At 42.2% G+C, this 16,190-nt stretch overlaps 1 protein-coding gene across 2 annotated transcripts in view; it reads left to right on the top strand.

The window, feature by feature from the left end:
- Positions 1-2,864: 2,864 nt before the first annotated feature.
- The window catches only part of CD302 (CD302 molecule), a 26,511-nt gene continuing 13,185 nt past the window's right edge, over positions 2,865-16,190 (top strand). The window contains exons 1-2 of one of the 2 annotated variants that reach the window (XM_084891562.1): positions 2,865-3,356; positions 15,807-15,917. In XM_084891562.1, coding sequence (XP_084747688.1) covers positions 3,290-3,356; positions 15,807-15,917 — 178 coding nt within the window. In that variant the 5' untranslated portion in view covers positions 2,865-3,289. The remainder of the gene's footprint in view (positions 3,357-15,806; positions 15,918-16,190) is intronic. The other variant, XM_084891563.1, reaches the window with a different exon arrangement.

Here is a 16,190-nt window from a genome sequence, read left to right as displayed (position 1 = left end):
GGCCCAGTGCGCAAAATTTGCAGGGAAGGGGGTCCTGCCATCGTCACTGCGCTCACCAGCCTGAGCCTGGCTTCTGGCTGAGCGGTGCTCCCCTGTGGGAGCGCACTGACCACCAGGGGCAGCTCCTGCATTGAGTGTCTGCCCCCTGATGGTCAGTGCGTATCATAGTGACTGGTTATTTCGCCTTTCGGTTGATTTGCATATTAGCCTTTTATTATATGGGATAGCCAAGATATGGAAACAACCTAAGTGTCCATTAATGAATGAATGGCTAAAGATGTGATATATCCATTGAATATTATGCAGCCATGAGAAAGAATGTGTTTTGTTCCTAAGTTCAAGTGACTTAGGAACAAAACACTATTGAAATAGATTATTTGTTAAAAGTAAATTTTCAACAACATAGATGAACCTTGGGGCATTTTGCTAAGTGAAATCATACAGACAAAGACAAATACTGTAGCATCTTGCATTAGTGTACTAAAATTTGTTAAAATTGATGATCCGATATTGATGCAGCATTAACTAATAGTTTATTAACTAAGTCCATAGTTTGCATGAGGGTTCATCTTTATGTTGCACATTCTGTGGGTTTTGACAAATGTATAATGATAATATATGTACCATCACAGTATCATACAAAATAGCTTCACTGCCCGAAAATTCCTCTGGGCTCCACCTACTCACCTCTCCTTTCCGTCCTCCTCTTCCACCACCACCATGATTATCTTACTGTTGCCATAGCTTTACCTATTTCAAAAATAGCATATTGGAATCATATAATATGTAACCTTTTAAGATTGGCTTCTCTCACTTAGCAATACATATTTTAGGTTCCTCCTTGTCTTTTCATGACTTAATAGCTCATTTCTTTGAAGCGTTAAATAAAATTTCATCGCATGGATGTACCACACTCTGTTTATTCATTCACTAATTGAATAACATCTTGGTTGTTTTCTGCTTTGGGCAATTCTGAATAAAGCTGAAATAAACATCTGTGTGTAGGTTTTTGTGTATATGTAAGCTTTCAACTTGTTTGTGTGAATACTAAGAAGCACAGTTGCTGCGCCCAGTATTATAAGAAGCTGCGGAGCCGAGGCCGGTTTGGCTCAGTGGTGGAGCGTCGGTCTGCAGACTGAAAGGTCCCAGGTTCGATTCCGGTCAAGGGCATGTACCTTGGTTGCGGGCACATCCCCGGTAGGGGGTGTGCAGGAGGCAGCTGGTAGATGTTTCTCTTTCATCGATGTTTCTAGCTCTCTATCTCTCTCCCTTCCTCTCTATAAAAAATCAATAAAATATATTAAAAAAAAAAAAAGAAGAAGAAGAAGAAGAAGCAGCAGCAGCTGCGGAACCGTCTCCAAAGCGGCTGTACCGCTTTGCATTCCCACCGGCCACGAACGGGAGCTCCTCCCGCTCCACATCCTCACTGCCATTTCGTGTTGTCAGTGTTCCAGGTTGTGGTCACTGTAATACGTGGAGAGTGGTATCCCATTTTTGTTCTAATTTGCAATTCCGTGATATATGCTGTATTTTCTGATGCTTATTTGCTACCTACATATCTCCTTTGGTGAGGGGTCTGTTCATATCATTTGTACCTTTCTAATTGAGTTGCATTTTTATTATTGGCTTCAGACTTGATTTTGCACGACCCTTGCTGATGACACGAGGCTCTGTCAGGGTTTAACCAAGCAGCCCAGCTGGCCCAGGCGTGAGCACTGTGTTGTCTAGTTCCAGAGGCCCTCACCATGCCGGTGATAGTTGCCTAGTTTACACACACATCATAGCAAGCACAGTTTTATTGTTGTTTGGCTAAAATAATAGAAATTTATTGTCTTATAATTCTGGAAGCCAGAAGTTCAGGATCAAGGTATCAACAGGGTTGGTTTCTTCCAAGGGCTGTGCAAACATAGGTTAAAGAACTTCAATCCAAGCTCTGGTGGCAGAGAAAAGTTATCTGAGGGACATAGTCCACCGGGAGGAGCCTTTGAAGATGTTTCTGGCCCTGAGATCCCAAGGAGAAACCTGGCAAACACCACCTTAACCAATCCATCCTGGTAACATCCGCAGTGATGTGAGACACCTGTCCCTTCTGGGCCATGCACATTGCTTCTGTGGTGCCCTGGCCGAAAGGAGAACAGCCTGAATCCCGCTCTCCCAATCTCCCTCGGGAGGAAACAGTGGACAAATGGGACCTGAGTGCATTCTACAAAACAACCGGCCAGTACTCTTCCAACTTGTGGACAGGATGAAACACAGACTAAGAGAGGTGGTCTCTGAGCAGCGTGGACCCTTCTCATTTGTACATCTCACTCTGTTTCCTCTGCAGCCACATCTACAGCCCGATGTGGCTGAGATTGAGAAAATCTATAAATGGAAATTAAAGAAGACATAAACTAAGGGGAAAATCCAAAGAAACGATTGAACAGGAGCAGCAAGCAGGCGAATCATAACGAGGCACCGCCAAAATGCACTGTGCATTCCACCAGCGTTGGCCTCGGATCTTGCTGCTTGTAGCTGTTTACCTTTGTAAGGTGCAAAGGTGTTGGGTCAATTTGAACGCCTGCACCGCCTCTTCTTACATCAGAGAACCCTTGACATCTCTCCCACCTGCGTGGCTGGCTGGCAGGGAAGGAAAATAGCCTGCACGTGGGTGATGTTAGTGAAAGAATCAGCTGGGTGGGACGGTAGTGAAATCTGGAGTAAAAACCAAGCCGGTCCAAGGTGTTCTGCAAGCTGTAAGATGCAATTTAAACAGTTCCTTTTTTGTGGTTGTTAAAATGATTTTAGTTACTGGAATTCGCAGTGTTTTTAATATGCAAATAAAAGGTTTTAAAACCTGGAGGGAGAGAAAAGAGTAACAGAGGAGCTGTTCCATGTCAAATGAAACCAAGGGGACATACTAAGCCAGCGTGCAATGAGTGACCCAGGACTGGATTTGAGGACAGAAAAGGAACATTGGAGAGACCATTCAGGAAATCCCACCAGCGTTCTTTCTCGGCTTTGATTATGGCCCTGGCATTACATAGGACGTTGATATTTAGAGAAGCTGCCTGAAGGGCGACACACATTCTCTGTTCGATTTTTGCAAGATTTTTGCGAGTCTGAAATTAATTCGATTCACGTGAAAAGTTTTAAAAATCGCTTTGGAGACCCGGGCCAGCGGGCAGCGCGCCGCCGGATCTGGCCGCGGGTTGGGCGAGCCTGGCCCCCGCCCTCCCTCCGCGGCCGCCCCGGGGAGGGGTGGGGAGGGCCGCCCCGCTGTTCCGAGCCCGGCGCCCGCACCGCCGTCATGCCCGGGGCCGCGCTGCCCGCCGTGCTGCTGCCGCTGCTGGGCCTGGCCGCCGCCGCTGCAGCCGGTAAGCGCCCCCCTCCCCTCCCCTGCGATGCCCCCTCCTCGCCCCCCGCCCAGCTGAGACCCTCCACCCTCCATCTCCTACCCGCCCTGGGCGTCCTGCCCGGGCCCCTCCGCTCACCTGCGCGCCCACCCTGCGCCCCCCGCGGGGCCGGGGCCGCCCCCTCCCCTGCCCCCCGCCGCCCTCCAGCGCAGTGGGCTCCAGGAGGGCGCCGGGGGAAGGGGCACCCTCTCCCTTCCGACCGAGTGCCAGCCTCAGCGCAGACCCCACTGGGAGCGAGGGGACCCCAAAGGGGGCTGAGTGCCTGGAGCGCAGAGGGACGCGGAGTAGCGACCAGAGTAGTTTCAGCGCCGCTTGGGGCTGAAATGAGAGATTCCCCGGCTGTGCGCGGCGGGGATGGGGCAGGGGGCGGGGGGAGGGGGGGGGGGCCGTGAAGGGGGTGGCAGGAAGCAGGCCCTCGTTTGCTCCCCGCGTTGTTTGTCCAATTGGTTGGTGTTCAAGTCGTGGAAACGGGAGAGCAGTTCAGCCAGATGACCCTTGGATCCTGGTGGGGCAAGGGCAGCCAGAGCTCGGATTTCGCTTAGGTCGCGTGATGTAAAGACCGTTCAGTGCGGACTGCTGTGGTGGTGCAAGCGACAGATGAAAAATCACACGTCGGTCAGTCGTTTCCTAAATGACTCCCGAGGAAAACACGATTCTGTCGACCATGTGGTTTTGTGTGTGTTTTTTGAAAACAACATGACTGCGCAAGCATGTCAAAAATGTGGCTGGGCTAACCTCTGGGGACAGACTTCCATCCCCAAGCACTACAGGGGGAACAGTTCCAGGAATTGCAGAGCCAAATAAACAAGAACTCGGTGAATACTTGTGTGGGTTTGAATTAAACGATTATGCAAGAGTGTGATCCCCCCCCCCCCCCATTTCATTGCCGTTTTATAAGTTCTTGCTGGAAGCCTGCTGACAGGCAGGACTGTTTTAAAGGATCTCAGTGATGGAGGCATCAGGAGAGTCAGCAGCTCAGAACTTGCTTAAAAACCCCGAAGCCCCTTCCCTTAAATCTTTTGTCCATCAGCATTGACCACCAGTTATGTCATCTGATGCCCGTGAAGGAGCAGAAACAATTTGTGCGGATGTTCTCGCTGCTCAGACTGCACACTCGCTTTTCCTAAGACAGGGCTGGACTGGAGTGTGTGGAGAGGAGCTGTCTGAGCCACCTTAGGCATGCCCTCATCACGTTTGTTGGTAACATCTAAATGCCCGGGTAACCCACTCTCTGGGTGGCCATACCTTCATACTTCAGGCTGGTCAAAAAATTCTTCTCTTGTTAAACGTTACCAAAAACGTTACCAAAAAAAATCAACTCCTAGATTTGGAGATCTCTCTTCAGAAAAGCTGTTTTGATCAATAGAGGACAAGCTATTTTAAGAACGTTTTGTTCTTTTTCCTTTTTTTGTAAGTGCAGGATGGTTAGATGGGCTTTTCTTGTTCTTTTTTTATTTTTATTGAGTTTATTGGGGTGGCATTGTTTCGGGAAAAGTATATAGGTTTCAAGCGTACAGGTCTGTTATGCATCATCTGCATATTGTATGGTGTGCTCACCCAAAGTCAGTGAATAGGCTTTTCAAGAGCTTAAGAAAAGTGCCCGTTGAATACATTAATGCCATTAATTCATCAGCTTCTCTCAGTAAGGAGGCTTTAATGATTGATTTAGGCAGAGCGAGAGCTTTGGAGTTAGGTATACAAACTGTGTGGCCTTGAACAAGTTACCCAACCCATTTCATGTTAGTAAAATGAAGATAATACCTCACAGCGCTAACTGTGAGCACTAGGTGAAAACTCTGTCTGGTACCTATTAGAGGCCTGGAAATCTTGTTTTTTCCCCTTGTTCTCTTCATACAAAATGAAGGATAATTATTGCAACTAGAAAACCTCATGAGTGCCACTTTACAGGGATGTATGTTGGATGTGTTTACTGAACACATTCACATGCGTGTTAATGATATAGGGCTAAAAAGCTATATATGTGTTGTTGTTTTTTTCATCTTAATACTTCCCAAATCTCCCATCCAGACAAAATCAAGAATCACATTTGGCTTAGGACTAAGTCAAGAAAGCTTTTCAAGGTTTTCACAGATTTAGCTGAATGGCAAGACCTCAACAGAAAAGCTCCTATGGTATTGCTGCATGAAGTATGAATTTAATGTTGACATGGAGATCATTGTTATTGTTCTGGTATTTTGGAATTTATTTTGTAAGTGCTCTTATATTGTTTTTAGTTATCTTGGAGATCACAGTGAGCAAAACATTCTTTAAATTCCTGAATGAGATTCTGTGGTATTCCTTTTAAAAGAGTTCTTTTGCATTTAGTTGATGATCAGTATGTTTACGGGGTCAGTGATTTCCCATGGATGGCATAAGATAAGTGAATATAAGCATTTCAGAGTAAATCCTCATTCTGTGGTTAGCACATGGATCAGAATTTAGGTAACTAATTTTTTTTTTTTTAGACCTTTGTGGAAGCAGTCCTCTTTATATTTAAAAAAAACTTTAAAAATTAAATTTATTGAAATAACATTGGTTAATAACATTATGTAAATTTCAGGTATACCACATTATATTTTTATGTCTGTATACTTTATTGTGCGCTTACTGTCCAAAGTCTAATTTTTATCCAACTCACCTTTCCTCCATCCACTCTGCCTCAACAGAAAAAATTCTGTTTTCTGTGTCTATGGATTTTTTTTTGTTACTTTGTTTTTGTTTGTTTTGTTGCTTTTTTTGTTTTATAATCCACATATGGGTGAAATCTTATGATTTTTTTATCTTTCCTATCTGATTTATTTCACTTAGAACAGTACCCTCAAGATCCATCCTGAATAGTATTCCTTTATACATATATACCACATCTTTGTTCATTCATCTATCAGTGTACCCTTATGTTGTTTTTTTCATCTTAGTTATTGTAAATAATACTGCAGAGAACTCATGCAGCTCAATAACAACAACAAAAATTAGATTTAAAAATGGCTGCATGAATAGACTTTTTTCCCCCAGATGGAAAACAGGTCTATGAAAAGATGTTCAACATCACTAGTTATTAGGGAAATGCAAATCAAAACTGCAAATCAAAAGCCATTCTTACCTATTCAAATAGCTATTATCAAAAAGACAAAAATAATCCATGTTGGTGTGGATATGGAGAAAAGGGAACTGTTGGTGAAAGTGTAAACTGGTACAGTCAGTATGGAAAACAGTATGGAGGTTCCTTTAAAAATTAAGAATAGCCAAAACAGGTTTGGCTCAGTGGTAGAGCATCAGTCTGTGGACTGAAAGGTCCCAGGTTCGATTCCGGTCAAGGGCATGTACCTTGGTTGCAGGCACATCCCCAGTAGGGGGTGTGCAAGAGGCAGCTGGTCGATGTTTCTCTCTCATCGACATTTCTAGCTCTCTATCTCTCTCCCTTCTTCTCTGTAAAAAATCAATAAAATATATATTTTTTTAAATTAAGAATAGAACAACCATAAGATCCAGCAACTCCTCTCTGGGTATTTACCCAAAGAATATGAATTTGTAAAGATGTAGGTTACTAATTCTGAATTGCCATATCCTTCAAGCTCTAGGTGAGGTGCTCCTGTCATCTCTTACCACCCTTCCTGCCCTTCTCTGTCCACACTGACCTCCTGGGACTCAGGCACCTGCTGGTTCTTCCACCCAGACCAGCCTCGCCTTTCCCAGTTCTTGGCATAGCGGCCCTAACCCACATCATTCACATCTGTTCACCTCCTCAGGTCTTCCCTGAACACCCCACGTTCTTTGCCATATCCCTATGTTTATCTTCTTCAAACACTTAATACTGTCTGAATGCATCTTGTTTTTTAAAAATGAAATCAACCAAAGGACTTGTATGCATGCATATGAGCATAATAAGTGGACACAGACAGTAGGGGTGAAGGTATGTACTGGGAGGGGGATGGGGGGAAAAGGAGACTCCTGTAATACTTTAAACCAGAAAGAATTTAAATAATAAAATAATAAAACAAAAAGTTACCTTTATTTGTTGAAAGTATTACACATGTCTCCTTTTCCTCCCCTTTCTTGTTTATTCACTGTTTTCTTGCTTGTCACCCCCTTACTAGGAGGAAGCTCTGTAACAGCAGAGACTTTACTATCTCGTGGAGTCTTTTATATATATATATTTTTTATTGATTATTTTACAGAGAGTAAGGGAGAGGGATAGAGAGCCAGAAACATCAAGAGAGAAACATCAACCAGCTGCCTCCTGCACACCTCCTACTGGGGATCTGCCTGCAACCAAGGTACATGCCCTTGACCAGAATCGAACCTAGGACCCTTCAGTCCCCAGGCCGACGCTCTATCCACTGAGCCAAACCAGTTTCTGCTTATTTTGTTTTGATTTATGTCTCTGTACTTTTTTCAAATTTATAATTTAAAAAAAAAACATTTTAGATAAATGGTTTAAAAAGTAGGGGGAGGGAGGTAATGGGATTGTAATTTCTTCCAAATTATTTTACCTCTGCTATACACTCATTTCATAGTTGAATTTATAGCTTTAAGTCATCTTAATCTATTGATGTGACTTTTTATGACCCTGTGGAAGGCGCAGTTATGTTTCAAGGAAAATTCACATAGTTTTTGCATTTGAAATGTTAATAAATGTTTATTTTTCTTCCAATGAAAAAGTGAAATTGCAACTAGATATTATTTCAGGACTTCTTTCATTATTGAGAAACTTTTATAAATGTGTTAAAAACTAGTTTTACAATTTGGTTATTGACAATTTTTATAACACATATCAAATATTTCATTTCTTTTGTGGGTTATTTTAGATTTTGAGGGTAAATCTTAAAACTGGCTCTCTACGAAAATGGGCTAGTATTGCCTAGTAGGTGCAGAGTAACGCTGACTGGTATCCCCATACAATGAATAAATATCATGACAGCTCTTCCGAGAAGGCACATGAGGGACATGGCGGAGATGGGCACCGTGGAAGCTAGGTGGTAAGGGTGGTGTTGAGAGGGGATGGCGTGTGAGAGGCCGGATTTCCGTGAGATTTAGGGAGATCCTGCAGCCCAGCACACTGGGCTCTGGATTAGTCAGGGACTTGGACCAGCCACTCCCTCCTCCTCACACAATGAAGGGGATAAAGGGCTCCTCTTCCTCCTCCTCTGTCTCTGCCACCGTTGCCCTTGTTGGACGGTAAATGACGCAGCTCATATCTTAATGGGAGAGGGGCAAAGGTCTTACTACCGACAAAGAAAAAATATATATAATCTTTGCCTTCCCTGTGTTAACACTCAGAACAAGTATGTCCCAAGGATCACTTCCTCTTATTCTGTGCCTGATTGTTCAAAAAAAGAAATAATAACAGAACAGAGAGTCCTATGGCAGCTAGCCAGGAATGCACAATATTTCTGTGGATATGCCATTTTCTTCTTTCAGTCAAAGGTAATGTTAGGCAGAGAAACCATATAGAAACATTTGGAGTTACATTAAGTACAAGCTTTTAAGTTTCTCATCAGGCTCCTAAAATTCTGCACTAGTTAAATCAATAGAATTATAAAGTTACAAAATCCATAAAGACTTTTTTAGGTGTATTATTTTTTTAAACATATTTATATTGATTTCAGAGAGGAAGGGAGAGGGGAAGGGAGAGGGAGAGAGAAACATCAATGATGAGAGAGAAAGAAACATCAATGAGCCGGAACCGGTTTGGCTCAATGGATAGAGCGTCGGCTTGGGGACTGAAGGGTCCCGGGTTCGATTCCGGTCAGGGGCATGTACCTTGGTTGCGGGCATATCCCCAGCGGGGTTGTGCAGGAGGCAGCTGATCAATGACTCTCTCTCATCGATGTTTCTATCTCTCTATCTCTCTCCCTTCCTCTCTGTACAAAATCAATAAAAAAATAAAAAATAAAAAAAATCAATAAAAAAAAAAAAAGAAAAGAAACATCAATGATGAGAGAGAATCATTGACCAGCTGCCTCCTGTATGCCCCCTACTGGGGATCAAGCTAGCAAACCCAGGCATGTGCCCTGACTGAGAATTGAACCATGACATGCCAGTTCATAGGGCATCGCAGGCAGGACCATGGCACACGGGAGCAAAGAATTTTTAGTAACTACCAGAGGCTGGGCCCATGACAGCGACCAGCATCCCGCCTTGGTCTGGTGCCTCCACTCACCTGCTGGCCAACACCCACCATGTTCCACACACGCCCCCTGGTGGTCAGCGCAGCTCATAGTGACCTGTTGTTCAGTTGTTCCTGTTGTTGAGCCGTTTGGTCTATTTGCATATTAGCCTTTTATTATATAGGATATTTTATAGAAAATATTTACAGAACCTGAAAACTTATGGCAATATTTTAGGGAGGCAAGATTATAGCAAGGATGGTTAACATTGAAAAAGTCTTAATTTACCCTTCTGCTCATGAAGTCAGGAATCTCACCAACATTCCTCACAGGGGGTATCCAGTCTCTACTTGAACATTATTCTTCTCAAAGTAAAACTGCATCACTTGAGCAATGTGTAAAGCTTGTTCCTGGGCAGACACTCTGATCTGGAGCATGGCAAGAAGGGTACTGTGCTGAATCAGCTAGATGGAGTTTGCTAATGCTGAAATGAGCCTATGGAGAAGGCAACTGAGAGGTTTGAGGAAGTGAATCAACAATTTTTACATTTTCCTGCCTATATTTTTTTTTTCTCTCTCTCTCTTTTTGGCCTTATCATGTTTTGCTTATTTAATTATTCAACAATGTTCTTTGATTTGCTGTAATTATCATTATCATCATCACATTCACTCCCATCTCAGAGCACATCTTTGCTGTTCCCTCTCTCTGACCTAAATATTCGCATGGCTTTTTCCTTCAGCTCATTCATATCACTTTTTATAGGTGATTCTTATAATAAGACCTTTCTACGATTGCAACCCAAACCCCTACCCTACACTAAGGTACTTGCTTCTCTGTTTTCACTTTTCTCCTTAGTGCTTATCACTCTGTGGCTGCTAGCCTCCAAGCTGGCCCAAGTGATTCTCACCTCCTGGTATTCATACTCTGCATAGCTCACCCCCACACCAATTAGGGCCGACCTGTATAACCAACAGGATATTGTGGAAATAACCGAGTGTGAGTCCCAGAGCTGGGCTATAAAAGACATTGCACTTTTACCTTGTTCTCATTTGAGTCACTTGACCCTTGAGCAACCCAGTGGAGAAGTCATGTGGTGAGGAATTGAGGCTTCCTACCCACAGCCAACACCAACTCGCCATCTGCATGAGTGAGCCTTCTGGGAGGCTGTGGCCCTGGCCAACATCTTGACCACAACTTCATGAGACACCCCAGGCCAGAATCACCCAGCTAAGCAGCTGCTTCTGTATTCCTGACCCAGAGAAACTGTGTTAAATAATAAAGCTTTTTAGTTGATTTTAGCTGCTAATTTGCTACTTAGTAATAGATTGGCTAATAACCGATCTAAATAGAAAACACCTTCTCCTGGCCGAATAGCTCAGTTGATTAGAGAGATGTCCTGATACACCAAGGTTGCAGGTTCGATCCCTGGTCAGGGCACATATAAGAAAACGAATGAGCCGAAACCGGTTTGGCTCAGTGGATAGAGCGTCAGTCTGCTGACTGAAAGGTCCCAGGTTCGATTCCGGTCAAGGGCATGTACATTGGTTGCGGGCACATCCCCAGTAGGTTTGCAGGAGGCAGCTGGTCGATGTTTCTCTCTCATTGATGTTTCTAGTTCTCTATCCCTCTCTCTTCTTCTCTGTAAAAAATCAATAAGATATATTATAAAAAAAAAAAATCTCAAAAAAAAGAAAAAGAAAACCAATGAATGCATAAAATGGAACAACAAATCAATCTCTCTCTCTCTCTCTCTCTCTCTCTCTCTCTCTCTCTCTCTCGCAATTCATAATATCTGCCCTGTGATTTTTCTATTTGAGTTTCATCTGGAAATGACTGTTTTCTTTTTTTGTTCTAATATAGAAACTATTATCTAGTGGGAGAAGGGGGAGGAGGGAGAGACCTGCCTAGTTTACTCAAAGAATATTTGACCCCTTACTAATTACTAGGTGCCTGTCATTGTGCTGGAATGTGTGTTTTTTCTTTCACTTTTTCCTTTCTTGCACAGCAAACTCATTTATCCTGTGAGTCATAGCTCCAATATTGCCTCCTTTCTAAAATGTCCCTTATTCCGTACATGATTTATTCATTCTTTAATAGTTTTATGCATTTTGCCTACCATACACTTGTAATATATGTCATATTTATATGTCTGACTCATTCCTCTCTATAGCCCTTTCTCCTTACCCCTGAGCACTGCCCAATCTGGCTGACACACAGGAGTTACTCTTGTGTCTGGCTTCTTTGATAAACATTACTTTAATGAGATTCATTAAATACTGCATGATTTCATTACTACGATGTTCAAAAACAGCAAAACTAATCTATGGTGTTAGAAGTTAGGATAGTGATTACCTTTGGAGTAATCCTCCTATAAAGGTGTCTGGTCTGTCCAGTTCCTGAACCTTTCTGGACTTCCTTGCTTCTTAAATGTTGCACATACATCTTTTTAAGGTAACCTTAAAAAGAGCTTGTAATTCTGATTGTCTTCCTTGATAGTTTATTGCCTTGGCAATAATGCTATAATTTATGTCTGAATTCCTAAGCAACTCAGAGACTTAGAACTTAGCTCTGTAAAACCAGAAGAGATTCATTTGCTCAGTTCTCTTTTCCAAAATGAGTTAATGACCTGTTTCTTTATCTCACTGATGATTATATGGATGTGTCCATTTTATGAAAAGTCAAGCTGTATAATTATGACTTACACATTGTATGATGTATTTCAATAAAATGTTTACTTTTTTAAAAAAAAAAAGTATGCTAGTAAAAGTAGTAGAATTGGCAGCACATTCAATCCAGTTATATTACAGGATATCAGAAACTTCTCATGCTTCTAGAAGAAAAAGATGAATACACTGGAGAGTGTGTGACGCTGCTGAAGAGATGATTTTTAAGGATGTAAGCTATTTAAGGATTAAGAAGAGAGGGATTCATTCATTCATCAAAGTATTTTAAATTCTGATAGCCCAAGAGCTTTTTGAGGCATTGGAGATCCAAAGATTAAGAATAAGTCCCTATTGTCAGAAAGGTCACTGTTTAGTGGGTAAGGATACTCATCATGGACATATTAATGGAAGCTATGTTTTGAGCACCTTCCTTAAATTAGGCCTTGTGCTGTGTAGTTTTGTGGATGCCTACCTAAAGCTGACAACAATCCAAGGAGGTTGTTTTCTCTTGAGGAAACACAGGAAATAAGCTGTCCAAGGTATCACCATGGAGATAAAAACCTTTGTCAGTCTGACTTCAAAGCCAAGTTTCTCTTGGTACCTTACCCAGCCTTGGATGGTGTTTTAGAAGAGAAAGCAACATCAATTCCAGTGGCGATGTCTTGGCAAGGGTGGTATACATGGATGGCCTGGACCTTCAAGGATGAGCAGACAAAGAATAACGTTTGATGATCTGGAAGTGGTTTTGGAGAAATAAAAGTCTTTCATTCTAAGGGCCAGACTTTTGAAGAAGGCAGCAGAGGTGTGTAGTGAAAGGGAGATCACTGAGCACTGTTTCTCAGGAAGGGGATCTAGCTGCTCTTTTACAGACTTTCAACCAAGCATATTGTTGTTGTTTTTGTTTTGTTTTGTTTTTAATATATTTTATTGATTTTTTACAGAGAGAAAGAGAGAGGGATAGAGAGTTAGAAACATCAATGAGAGAGAATCATCCATCAGCTGCCTCTTGCACACCCCCCACTGGGGATGTGCCCGCAACCAAGGTACATGCCTTGACCGGAATCGAACCTGGGACCTTTCGGTCCGCAGGCTGACGCTCTATCCACTGAGCCAAACCGGTTTCGGCCAAGCATGTTGTTTTTAAGGCATCCCTGAACCCTCCTCCTGTAAAGGTGTCTGGTCTGTCCAGTTCCTGAACCTTTCTGGACTTCCTTGCTTCTTAAATGTTGCACATACAATTTTATAGCCAGAGATTTGTTTTACTTAATATTTTAGTAAGGGCATTGTCCTAAAGGAAAGTGTTTGCTGATAAAACACCCCTATTCAACTACCTTTAAGCTACCACTATGGGAAAGTACTAGATTTCCAGGAGTTCAAGCCAAGGTTGTCAGTCACAAGTGTAATGCAAGTATCTGTAAAACAGCAGGAAAGAAAAAAACCGTACATAGATAAATTGTACCTTAGAACTACCCTCATGCTCGTGCATCTTGCATGGCTTAACTACTACTAAAAGAAGCCATCAGTTGCCAAAACCGGTTTGGCTCAGTGGATAGAGCGTTGCAGGGTTCGATTCCGGTCAAGGGCATTACATTGGTTGTGAGCACATCCCCAGTAGGGGGTGTGCAAGAGGCAGCTGGTCAATGTTTCTCTCTCATTGATGTTTCTAGCTCTCTATCCCTCTCCCTTCCTCTCTGTAAAAAATCAATAAAATATATTAGAAGAAGAAGAAGAAGAAGAAGAAGAAGAAGAAGAAGAAGAAGAAGAAGCAGCCGCCGCCACCGCCAAGAGTATGAAGGCAGGGAAAAACTCAGGTCTCATACATCAGGATGATTTTAAGTATCCCATTGTACTAAGGTTATTGATCCAGCTGCTATGACAGTGACCTGAATTAACAGTGGATTTAACCACACAGGAGATCCTCTTCTTTCTTGTCACAATTTGAGTGTGATATGATGGCTCCACCTAGGATCCTTCATCTTCGGTCTTGTCCTGTTATTCCTAGGCTGCTTCAATTGTTTACAGCACATGTGTCAAACACAAGGCCCGCGGGCCAAATCCAGCCTGCCAGGCCTTGCAATGTGGCCCACATCGCACTGTCATCACTGCACTCTGCTGTCAGTTTATGACATTGTCAGTTTATGACTGTTCAGTAAACCATTCGGCCCGCAATTTAGGCTGGATTTTAGATTTTGGCCCCTTCTCTGATTGAGTTCGACACCCCTAGTTTACAGGATGAGATGGCTTACTATATTCTAGCCAGTGGGAAAGAGCACATATGGCCCAAGGAGCACACTCCTTCCTTAAAATTTTTTTTTTTTTAATTTATTTCAGAGAGGAAAAGAGAGGCAAAGAGAGAGAGAAACACCAATAATGAAAGAGAATCATTGATCCACTGCTTGCTTCATGGCTCCTACTGGGGGATCGAGTGGGCATGTGACCTGACTGAGAACCGAACCATGACCTTCTGGTTCATAGGTTGTTGCTCAACCACTGAGCAACACTGGCTGGGCACATTTTACACGTTTCATTCTACTCAGACCTTATTATCCAGAAGTTTTTGGAAGACTGAAAAATAATCTATCTTGGTGGTCATGTACTCTGTGCTGAGCTCTAGTACCAGAGACAACTCCTGGTCTCTGCCATATTCTGAGCTTAGTAAAATTGAAGTTGCTGAGTTTAGACTAACATAGCTGATTGTTAAATTCTGATCTTTGTAGCAGGGCATCCTGTTTGTGTTAATATTATAATATATACAGAACTTAAAAATATGTAAAATCTTAGTGCTTTTCCCTATATAGAGCTGAGAGAATATGGAAGATTCATGCTTTATGCTCCTTTATTCACTGAAATTCAGTAAATACCTTGAATCCTTTATTCATTCTGGCCATTGAAACCAAGCTCTTACAGGCAGGCCTATTTTGCTTGTAATGCTAATAACGAAGAGTTCTAGAACCAAGGCTTTAAAATGTACACCTTTATAATAAACAACAAGAGAGTCCAAGATAGAAACAAAGGAGATGTACCTCTACCTCACAGCTGTAGAGGGAGAGAAATATTATGTTTCCTAAAAATAGTTCTAAGAATCTGCTTTGCTGAGGTGATAAATTAAGAACATTCAGAAGAACATCAATCTTGTTTTCCAGTGCAATATGAAAACTTGTCTGAATATTCATAATCCAGCAACTTGTTTTCTTCTCTGTTCTTGGAAGTATAATTTTAACAAAAAGATCTTGTAAAACTAAGACTTTTGGAATTGTTACTGCATGCTACAAAGGTAACCTTAAAAAGAGCTTGTAATTCTGATTGTCTTCCTTGATAGTTTGTTGCCTTGGCAATAATGCTAAAATTTATGTCTGAATTCCTAAGCAACTCAGAGACTTAGAACTTTGCTCTGTAAAACCAGAAAAGATTCATTTGCTCAGTTCTCTTTTCCATCATATATTAGTATAATGGAGAAAAATAAATTACTGTCACACTCATCAATTTCTTTTTTTAACAAAAACTGAAAGCCTTGTTGCTGAATTAACAAGGGTAATTGCCTTTCCTTTTTTTTTCTGTGAAAATCTAATATTTTTATCTGTAGGAATTCATGAATTTCTTATTTTCAAGTTACTGAACAGTGTTTCTCTTTTTCCACATAGACTGTCCTTCATCCACCTGGGTTCAGTTCCAAGACAGCTGTTACATTTTTCTTCAAGAAAACATCAAAGTAGAAAGCATAGAGGATGTCAGAAATCAATGCACTGACCATGGTAAGGAGTTTATTCTTTTTATTTTGCCTTTCAGAAATCAGTAAATAGTGTTTACTAATTTCTTTTAAAACAATTGTTTATAGTTGTATCTCCCTGGGTCCTTATCATAACCATATTCTGCACTGTACAAGCCACAGGCAGTGGAACTGGGTGGAAGACAGTTGTTGGTCATGGACTCTGTGCTATACCGCACATTGCTGTCCTAGCAGAGTGGCAGAACAGTAGCAACAGCAGTGTCTAAATAAAGTGCCTGCTCTGTGCCAGGCACTATGC

The sequence above is a fragment of the Pipistrellus hanaki genome (genome assembly GCF_964339955.1).
Source record: "Pipistrellus hanaki genome assembly, chromosome: 8".
Classification (NCBI taxonomy): domain Eukaryota; kingdom Metazoa; phylum Chordata; class Mammalia; order Chiroptera; family Vespertilionidae; genus Pipistrellus; species Pipistrellus hanaki.
This window is presented reverse-complemented; position numbering and strand designations above follow the sequence as displayed.